General features: G+C 38.7%; 1 protein-coding gene across 1 annotated transcript; it reads right to left on the bottom strand.

The window, feature by feature from the left end:
• Nucleotides 1–234: 234 nt before the first annotated feature.
• PCDH18 (protocadherin 18) lies at nucleotides 235–7,626 on the bottom strand. The gene is made up of 4 exons (XM_007425862.3): nucleotides 4,660–7,626; nucleotides 3,428–3,513; nucleotides 3,152–3,315; nucleotides 235–1,412 (listed from the first exon to the last, which is right to left on the bottom strand). Exons 1-4 carry the CDS (start codon nucleotides 7,144–7,146, stop codon nucleotides 745–747), a joined length of 3,405 nt encoding a protein of 1,134 aa, XP_007425924.1. The 5' UTR covers nucleotides 7,147–7,626; the 3' UTR covers nucleotides 235–744.
• Nucleotides 7,627–11,422: the final 3,796 nt, after the last annotated feature.

Raw genomic sequence — 11,422 nt, 5'->3', positions numbered from 1 at the left:
AACTTACCAAACCAGATCATTACAACTGACTTCAGTGGACCAATTCCAATCTAAATGCTCCATTAAATTAAATTAAAGTAAATTAAATACAACACAGAAGTGAAACATTCACAATTTCATTCTTGGAATTATTTGCCCACTTGGGAATTGGGCAATGATTTATAATCAGAATAATGTTTCTGCTATATAGGAGAATAAATTATCCCAGCTTGAAAATAAAAAGAACTTCTAGGCTTCCAGAGAGTTGACAACTCTTTATTATAAGAATTGAAACATTGCAATACGATCTTAGATCATTAATTATTAAAATTGCCATTTGGATAAAATTTCAATTGATTTGATTTTGTATCATCACATTAAACGTTTTTGGAGAAACCCATGGAAAATGGCATCCCTTAGCTTTTGAGTATTTATACACTTTTGTGATAGAAATACTGAACGTTGACACAAATGGTGTCAGCTGCTTATATGTAGGAAAACATGCTTGCCATGGGAGTACAAAAATAAAATTTATTTGTTAAATTACACATAAATATAAGGTACAAATGTATTTTTAAAATACAGTTAAAGGTAATCACACTTGCATTGTGTACATATGAAAATACAGTATTTTAAGATTCAACATACACAGACACATTTATGATAAATGTAACTAATTGGCAATGCCAGTTCTTCTCATTCTGGGTTCCCATCCCTTCATTTTCCATAAATATGGAAAACTAAGATGCTATGAAATAAGACACTCTAGTTCTGCCGGACATCATGTAGCAGCTTGTTAATTTCTGCCACCAGTTCACTAGCATCCATGAGTTCATGTTTACCATCACTGAGGTGGTTAAGCACATTGTCAAACTCATCTTCTTCATAGTTCTCTGGAATTTCCTCCATGGCAGGTAGCCATTTTGAAGATGGCTGGGCCCCTGAATGAGTTCCCAAAGTAATCCCAGTGCTGTTTGCAGGATTTTGAAAGTGTGTACTGGCTGCCCATGCTGCCACCCCTTGTGGATAGCTTACAGTCTTGGCTGGCAAATGTCCTTTCCTGCGCTCTAGTGAGCTGGGAGGCTCTATTTCATTACACTCTGTGTAAGCATCCAATGAAGGAGGCAAGAGACGTTGGAAGACACTGTTCATTTCAGAGAGCAGAGATGAGGTACTCATGTCACCCACTTCTTCCTCATTCTGATTGTCTTTGCCAAAAGTTGAAAAACTTTTTTTCTTTTCAGATGATTCAACCTCCTGATGGTCCTCCTCCAGCACCTGCTGCTGTGGTGGCTGGCTTTGTTGAGACTGAAATTCTTCTCCTGGAATAAACATATTGCTTCTGTAATCAGAAGATGGGGAAGGCAGGGGTGGCATCCAGCACTGGTCAGAATGCCCCAGGACTCTGCATTCCTCTGTGCATAATCTCATTGCTGAAAGCAAAATGAAGCCAGTCATTAAAACCTGCAAGATTTCAGGCACAATTCAAGGTGTTACTCTGAATATTTAAAAACCTTACTTCATCTAAAAATAATCTGAACGAACATACATATATTTTCCGCTCAAGAAACACATTCAATAAATCAGTGCTTCATTATTTTTCACTGCATCTTCAAATAGGGGTGCCCAATTTTATCAAAGGTTTGGCCTTTGAGTGGCATTCTGAGGCTATGCTCCAGAGAAGTATATGAGGACAAGGACCAAAACTAAATTTCATTTCATTTCCCTTTAAAATGAATTAAAGTATAAATCTAGTCCAATCATGGGTTTAATCATTTGTCTGATTACATTTGGCATTTTAAACTAGAAATATGTTGGTTTAATTCCTTGTGTTACTTTGGTACTGTAGTTATATGAAACTGTTTTAATTGTCTTTATTTACATCTTATTTCAAATATTTTTCCCATAACTTTTGCTACCCAGAAAAGATAATAAAAAATGCCATCAAAACCGGAGTTCTTCATCAACTTCATAAATTAGAGCTGTGACAGGAATTTTTGTTAATTCATGCCAATTAATTAACAAAAATTAATTGGCCAGATACCCTAGCACAGCTTGATGGTTCTTAGAACATACAGAAAAAAATTATCATACTATACCACCGAATACATCTGTAATCTTCAACATAGACTCCATGGACCAATATTTCCATGAGCAACTCACTTGATACCTATCCAACTTAGTAGTAATAACTAATCATTTAATGCATGCCTAAATTAAGGCAGTATCTTCAATGTATAAGATTGGACTGCAGGACAATTATATCATCTTGTTGCCATACAATGGCTTATACATAAAACACTTTGAGGGAAAAAGTAGGAAGATTCCCATTGTAAGGTTTATAGCCCTAATGGGTGTTTCTTTTACAACTGAGATGGGACCACACCCTTCTTATTATTATTTTTCCTCAGAGGGTCATAGGGGTGCTCAATTTGTCATGGTATCATGGGAGTGGCAAGGATGTTCAGGCCATGAGAAGTGAAATGTTTTTAATGCTTCAAATCTCCAATCTCCCAAAAAGAGCCAATAATTTTGGACACACCCAGTAAAGGAATGTCCTGGGAATGGTGTGGGGTCAGAAGAAGGGTGCCCAGAAACCCGAGTATTGACATGCTCACTTGGGATTTAACAGTAGCATAATAAAACAGTGCTTTAGTCCAAGCAATGTGGTAAACAAATCTCTGCTATAAACATGTGATATCCTCTTTCACGCACAGACTGTCCTTTTCAATATACCTCATCTTGCAACCCAAGCCCCTTAAAACAGAATAAGTAATTAGGTGTGGTACATACACAGTGAATCTCAGCCTCATATTTATGTACCAAACCAGCATTTGCTCCATTTTCACTTCAGCCTACTAAACTGATTTCATTACAATTTAAAGGATTCAATTCATTTACTATAGGGAAAATTTAAAAAGTCAGTTCATGGGATAGCAATTTATTCCAGAAGAGTTGTGACTGTTAAGTTTTAGGCAAACTGGTAAGACTTCATATGGCAAATATTTATAACTTTTAAGGTCCTGAGTAAGTTTTTGATGTTGTTTAGTACAAGAAAGAAAAAGATAAAGAGTTTATTTTCACCAGTGCAAACTGTTCTCTGCATTATTGTCTAAGAATACTGGAAATCAGCTATTGAATATAAGCTGTTTAATTTTCACTGAATTTTTACCTGCAGGAATTCTCCCATCTGTAAGGAAAAGGTCACTGAATCCTTCTCCAAGAAGCCTGTCGATAGGAGAATCTCTCCCTAAATCATAATCACTGTCTCCTGCTTCACTGTCACCACGGCCACTATCTTTCAGGCTGAACTTATCCATATCTTGAAGGGCATATCTGTGATAAAACAAAAGAGACAGTGGATTGAACTGGGCTTCATTAGCTCATGGTGCTAAACCTATATCCTCTGGTAATGCTACTTTGAACTTTGATCAAATAAAATCCTCACCTGTAGCTTCTGGAATACTTGTTGCCTCGAAAACTTGGCCTTGGTTGATATTGGCCTTGATGAAGCATTGAGAGAAGCTGAGACACCTGTTATGAAACACACAATAAGAACAAAAATGAATCCTGACAAAGGATGCCCATGCAACTGTCCAAGAAAACCCATGTATATTAATCCCTCCTCCTCCTCCTCCTCCTCCTCCTCCTCCTTTTTTAAACCATGAACTTTCAGTTGAAATAACCTGTCAGAGCCTATCTGGATTGCAAAGAAGTAATACAATTCAGTCCAAAATAAAAGGCAGTAAGAAATATCTTAGTATATTTCAGTGATACACTTTAGCCTTATGATCCAAAACAACTAAAAACAGTGCTCTGATCCTTAAGCTAGTTAAATTCAAGTGTTTGGCCATAAATAGATTTGACTCCATTGAAATCGGTGGGACTAGAAAATTAGCTGAATTTAACTGCTCTGAGCTATAGCTCAGGGCCTTAAACACATTCATTAACAATTTGCATGCACAGTTGACACAAGCTGTTAGAACAGATGTAGTTAAAATTGCACTACTGTTAGTAATATATTTCTTCATTCTTTTGTGCCCTTTGAATATGTAAATACATTATAAAATATGCTGAAATACTGAAAGCAGAGAAGAACATGTGATTTTTACATACTGGAAAGATTAATGTAGACTATTCCACTGAATAAAGATATTTAATTAACTGGAGTAGTATTACTGGTAGCCTATTATGATTTAGTTAATATTGTATCATAACACTAACAACTACAAATTAGGACTAACAGATATGGCCTGCAAAATTCTGGATGACCACTAGGGAACAACAAAATGATATGCTTTGCTCCCATCTAGTGGTAATCTGGAATTTTGTAGCAAGATCTGGTTACCCTATTATTCATGGCTTTTGTGATTCATACAGAAACTAAAATCATACAGCTTTTTGTTATATTTTGTTATATTTTCTACACAACCAGCATAATAAGAAATGGAAATATCACCTATACAATATTTCACACACATATGCATAAGTACTAGGAAACTGCAACATATCTTCCAAGTGAATCTCTGGATATGTATACACACATGTTGTAAATACCGGTGTGTGTAGTCATCATATATAGTAATTGAAAAAATACATAGCAAATTAACTATTGTACAAAATGGACAAAGGAGCTGCTTGCTTATGTGCATGACTTTTAATCAATCTATGTGTTCTTACCTCAACAGCAGGAGTAGCATGAGTGAGCTCAAGAGAGAAATTCTCTGGTACATGATTTGATGAGATGGTCACCAGACTATTTAAAGACTGGTGACTGTGATGGCTTTGTCGACTGCTCATTTGCCCTCTTTCTAGTGTTGGAGATGATGAAGGTGAAGCTTTGTGGTGGGATCTGATTGGTAAAGTACCATTAATGGTCGGCACTAATGTAATGTCCCCTTTGTGAATCTGTCTTGATGGCCTTTTGGGATGATGCTGGTATGTGGACTCTGCAACACGACAGTTATAGGACCTGGTGTCTTTCTTCTCACGATTACACCTTGTAGCAAAGACCACCATGACCACTAATAAACCTGCACATATTGCTCCTAAGGATATTATTATGATCATGGAAAAATCTAGAGAAGTTTGCCTGGTGTATGTTGCTTCTGTAGTTGAAGGCTGATGAATATTTTTAACAACACTGCATTTCAGAAGTGCTTTGGTACTCAGTTGAGGACTTCCTTTGTCCTGAACAACCACTGTAAGTTCCCATTCTGTTGATTTAACAGATTCAATGCTAGCATTAAGATAAATGTCACATGTCTGTGGATCCATTACAAAGAGGCCTTCCTCACTACTAGTTGCTAATAAGCAGCTTAGCTCTGAGTTCACCCCTGAGTCTCTATCTATGGCTCTTATCCTAGTGATGCAATGGTTACTTTCAGCGTCTTTAGGGATTGAAATCTCTGCTGTATTGTTGTGCAGTGCTGGCCCAACAATCAAAGGGGCATTGTCATTTTCATCAATAATAGTTAGTACCACTGTTGTATTGCTAGCCAACTGTTGACTCCCTCCATCTCTAGCTTGAACCATAAAGACAATCTGGTTTACTTCTTCGTGATCAAAAGTCCTAAGTGCATAGATGGCTCCATTAGAGGGATCAATGGTCACATACGTAGTTATGGAGCCTCCCAAAATAAAGCTCTCCAAGATAGTATAGGTCACCTGCCCATTATCTCCTAGATCTGGATCAGTAGCTGTAACAGAAGTGATATATGCACCAGGAGAATTATTTTCCAAAATTACAATTTCATATCTCTCTGTCTGGAATTGAGGTGGGTTGTCATTTTCATCAATGATCTGGACAGTAAAATGTTTCACTGTAGAAAGACTTGGGGTTCCTTTGTCTTCTGCTATGACTGTCAGGCTGTATTCAGATCGCTTTTCTCGATCCAAAGTAGTATTTGTTAAGATTAAATAGTTGTTCTCGTAGGTCTTCTGAAGTTTGAAATGCCCATGTCCATGAAGCTTGCAAACCACTTCTCCATTAAGCCCAGAATCTTTATCTTGCACCCTAACAAGGGCCACAAAAGTCTCTATGGAAGCTTTTTCAGAAATATAAGCAATTTCCTCTTTTCCTGGAGACATCAGGTTTAAATTGATTTCAGGCTTGTTGTCATTCACATCAACAACCTTAATGATGATTTTGCAGTGAGCTGGAATTGAATTTGGGCCCAAATCCTGTGCCTGAGCATCAATTTCATAAGATTTGGTGGTCTCATAATCCACTGGTTTGAGAAGAGTTAGTTGACCCCTTTCAGAATCCATTTTAAAAGTCTCTATAATTTTGGAAGACACGTGACTACTAAAGGAGTAGACAACTTTGCCATTGGCACCCTCATCTGGATCGGTGGCATTGAGATCAATAAGTAATGTCCCAACACGTGAATTTTCTAAAAGTTGAATAATGTATGTTTGTTGCTGAAAAACTGGACTATTGTCATTAGAATCTGAAATGCTGATTTTTAGGAGAGATGATCCACTTCTCTGAGGCACACCATTATCAGAGGCAGTTAGCTGGAGTTCATAGCTTGATTTTAGCTCCCGGTCCAGTTCACGCACCACAATCAACTCTGCATATTTAGCCCCATCTGTCCTTGTTCTAACTTCAATGGTAAAAAAATCATTGGCAGAAAGCGAGTATGTGTAGAGGGAATTTTCCCCAACATCTGGATCAAAAGCACTGTCCAAAGGAATCCGCGTACCTACAGCTGCACTCTCCGAGATTTCAAGAGGAATAAGAGCTCTGGAGAATTGAGGCGAATTGTCATTGATATCCAGCACTTCAACCTCGACATGGAAGAGCTGCAGATGTTCAGTCGGCAAAGTGATCACATCAAACTCTATGGAACAGTTTAAGTTTTTCTGGCAGAGTTGCTCCCGGTCAATTTTAGCTCCAATGCTGATCTCTCCGTTGTCCTCCCGAACCAGCAGCAATGGCGAATTCCCCCTCTGCATGGCTCTGAACCGCACCGAAGAGGGATTAGGCAACCTGTACAAAACGTCGGCGACATCTTCGGAAAGCCTGGCAATGACCGAGCCAACTCTCTGCTCCTCGTAAATCCTGTATTTCAGATTTTTGCCCGCTGCGCCTTCCCAGCAGGACATGACGGTGGTCAGTGCAAAGAGAAGCATAAAGTGCATTTTTCGACCCAAACGCTGCATCGGCAAAAGCTCCCGGTTTCTTTCTGCCAACAAGTTACAAAGCAATTCGCTCAACTTAATCTCGGTCCCTTAAACCCAACGTACATTTGGGAGAAAAACAAACGCACTTGCAAACCTTCCTTCTGAAACGGATGCCACGTCCCAGTCGCGTATTCGCTCAGGAAAAGTTGCCTACAGCGAGACCGAGGTGGCGGAGCTCCCAATATACATCCCGTAGGCAAGCCGGCCTGGATTCCTCCGCTTCTTCTCGTCCAAGAGGTTTGTCACATCAAGGCTTCTTCCTTCCGCTGCAGCTATTATTCACCGAGTGGCGAGGGAAGGAGCCGAGGCTGCGCGGCGGCGGCGCGGTTTCTTCCCGAAGAGACCCTCTTACATTCGCCCTCCTCAGCTCCTGGCGACTCAACAGCCCAGATTGCTGACTCCCGTCTAAAAATCGGTGGAACTTCACTTCAACTCAGACAAAGCTTTTGCCCGGCTGGATGTGTTGAATTGCTTCCAGCCAATCAGCTTGCTTCCAAATCAAAGGACAGTGAAGTCACACAGGCTCATAGACCAAAAGAGAGAGAGAGGCGGGAGCGGCTTCCCCCATCCCCCCCCCACACCAATACCACAAAAGGAAACAAATTGCTAAAGAATGTCTTAAAATCAACTTCATGTCCTCCCCTTTTTATGAAGATTTCAGCTGGGATGTGCTTCTTTCTTTGTAATTTTAATGAGAACTTTCACTAATATCCTCATATATGTACTTCAGGGTTTGGTTAAAAACCAAACCAAATCTTTTGAGTAGGTTTGCTTAATCAAGAAGTTTGTCCTCCCTCTCTCTTGGTCCTCTTGCCCCTTTCAAGAAGTTGCTCCTTCTGATTTTTAACTCTCTTACCCCACAAGAGCCTTTGATGTTTAACCATACACTTCCCCTCATCATACAATCAAGAAAAATCCATCCATAGCTTTCTCCTTTACCTGGCCACAGAAAGTGTCTATGCATCATTTGACATCGTTGGGCTCTTGAGCTGTCTGCGCTTGGTTGCTTTCTAGCAGATGTTTCATAGCCTGGAAATGAAATGTCTGCAAAAAAACAACTAAGCTCAGAAAGTCCCTCAGAAAGAGCTCAACATTTCAACCCTTAACTACATATATTCTTTCTATTTGACATTGTTTTGTAGGTATGTTATCTTCCACATAAGGTTTTTCTGTCTTCTTACTGCAGTAGAGTCCTTGCAACTTCAGGAGGTTTGCCTTCATCTTTGTTTTAAAAGCAGCCTTTGTCTTTGACATGCTAAACCTTTTTGCCCATGTGTGAAATCAGTTTAAAATAAGCCTTGGGACAGGATATTAGAAAAACAGGAAGCCATCTCCAAAGGACAATTTATTTTATTTTATTTATGTATTTGCTAGATTTATATGCTCCTTCAGGAGGTCAGTATGGTGCTCATCGCACCCTCTGCTTTTTTTCCCTACAACACAACACTCTGAGGTACATTGTGCTAAGAGTTACTAGCCCAAAATCACCCAGCACAGGTAAACCTGCACATGGGTCTCCCCAATCTAGTCAAACAGCTTAACCACTGCACCAGTGGTACCACAATATCAGTTTCCCATTGGCTCTAATCCATTAAAGACAAGCTCTCATTGGTTTCAATGGCACCAAATTTCAGTTCTTGTAGGCCCTTATCATTTAGGGCAGCTTTGCTTTAATATATTGGACTGTTGCTTTCAGAATTCCCAGACAGGAGAAAACTGATTGATGATAATGGGTTAACTGGGTTAACTTCAGGTTAAAAAATTAGCTTTTACAAATTTCCAGTATGGTCTGTAGCAATGGCAACTGATTTTAAAGTTCTGATTTTCCACCCATCCCAAACTCTGCTTACATTGTAAGGCCTGACAAGGGTCAGCCAAGTGCTGCTTTCCTGTTGAGATTTGGGACTACAGTTCACAGCTGTAATCCTAGCACATCTCAAAAACTGGGAAAACTACTATGAGTGAGTCTTGCTGAATTTGGGGACCATCCAGTTCATTCTACTGAGAAGGGCAGAGCACATACATTCTGTGCAGAAGGTCTCAATTCAGTCCCTGGCACCTCCAGATAGGACTGGAGAAACTCCAGTCTGAAACACTGGAGAACTTCTATTAATCAGCATTGATAGTACTGCAGTAGATGAAACTGAGTTAGAAGAATCATCTAACTCAATAAAGCAGCTTCTTCTGTTCCAAACTGTATAGGTACCTCATACCTCATATATTCTCTTTTGTATAGTTATGTTGATAGTTATAGTATAGTTCATAGGCAGGAGTGAGCAGCTGAGAAAAACCTTGGCAGTATCTCTTAAATGAATTAGAGGAGTTCAGGAATGACTTGGCTCATACAGAAGTGAATCAGTGGTAGAAGCCAAGGTTCCTGGCCCACGAGCTTTTAAAACAGTTCAAAATTATGGTTTATGCTAAATAATTATTACCAATCAGCAATTAAAATATTAATTGGGTTTCAGTTTGTTTAATAGTATTTCTGTTTGAACTCTTGAACTGTAAATCGGTTGGTTTTAATGTGAATCAACATTTTAAAAAGTATTTTCTGGAACTCTCCCAAATATTTCCACCTAATAAATTTTGGCAGATAATGGTGACCAAGGGCAGGTACTTCTTTCTGGAGATACTATGTCTGGAGAGACCAGTTCAGTTCAGTGCCAGAAATATATACATATACCAGATTATTATCTTTGTATTCTCCCCAACTTTTGATAAAGTTTTACCTTTTTATTTTGCTGTATGCTAATTATATCTTTTGTTTATATTTTGCTCTGTGAAGTTATTTAAAATTTTTTAAAGCAGAAATTAATACCATGACTTTAAAAATATAGAATACTAAAATAAATGTTCCCCAGAGCAGAAATGATTTATTGGGCATTAGCACAGAACCTGCAATGTATGTGTAGAAAACCACACTTGAAATAATTGTTCAAGTCATTTATACAGTAAGTAGGAATTGAGATCCATGTATGCATCCCTTTACATACGACTGTGGCATAACTATTTATGAATGACACAGATGGGATGCAGTATGTATGTGATCTAATGGGAGCACAAGATTTCCATGTCCACTAAAGGACATTGATTTGGACTCAATAATCTATTGTCATCTGTTAGCTATGAACTTTATATTATCATGTGTGTGTGTGTGTGTGTGTGTGTGTGTGTGTATTGGTAATGTGAACTGACTTACTAATCTAACTAAAAGTTGAACTTTGTACATCTTCATCACAAAGCTATTGAAGATTTTCCTAGTAACTGGGCACAATTAGTTCTCTGTGAACAGATTAAAATGAATATTTTCCATGAGTGTGGTGTATGTATCAATTGTCCAGTTGCTATGTATATAGATATTTCAACTCACACATAGTCATCTGAAGAGAGGGAGGAGGATGAAGGCAATAGAGTCATCCATCTTTGTCCTACCCCCATGTTCTTTGTGCATTGTATCTCACTTCCAGGTTTACCATGTTGAATGGCAAAACATAAAAGGAGCTTTTGTTCAGCTAAAGATGAGTAGAAATCTCCTACCTGTGGGACCTGAATCCAACTGAATTCACATAGAAACTCCTTCTATTACTCAGTATATCAAGGTCTGTAACTGAACATGAATTGCATCCACAGAGAATGTGGATGAGAGAAGGCCAGCTTGTTCCATTTCTTATTCATTCTGAAGTTGTTATGAGTTCAGATGTAGGCTATAGACTTGTCCGCTTAAGTCATGCTATTTTAATTATCTTTGTAATGTATAAGGATAAGCTATTTTGCCCTGGCAGGTAGCTACATTATTTAAGTGGAATACAGCTGGCTTTTCCAGTTGTATTCCACTCAACTGGAGTCTTTCCATCTTTCTGAATCCAATTTGATCTGGAATGTTTTATTTCAGATCAATTTGAATATCAGGCTGCATCAGCACAGGCATGTTTAGAAGTCTAATGGACAGAGATCACCAACCACTGAGTGTTTTCTTCTGGCCAAGAACTATCTATTCTTTAGTGTTTACTTATCAGCCAGTAGCAGATGCTTTCTCTTGTCCTCATAATTTCTCTGTGTCCAAAAGTATATCTCTTTCCGCTCTTCACAAACACAATAGAATAAATTGCAACTGGGCTCATCATGGTAGCAAACTTTGACTGCCTTCTATTTTCTAATGTTGGTGTCCTGGCAATTCTACATTTTGGCTCCATCGCCTAATATTTCCAGCACACTTCTAGGAATTGGGAGTTGAGACAAGCCAAAATTCTTCATC

The sequence above is a fragment of the Python bivittatus genome, unplaced genomic scaffold, assembly GCF_059951505.1.
Source record: "Python bivittatus isolate LINGU-HERP-01145 unplaced genomic scaffold, Pbiv_v1 ctg000070_np1212, whole genome shotgun sequence".
NCBI classification, from domain to species: domain Eukaryota; kingdom Metazoa; phylum Chordata; class Lepidosauria; order Squamata; family Pythonidae; genus Python; species Python bivittatus.
This window is presented reverse-complemented; position numbering and strand designations above follow the sequence as displayed.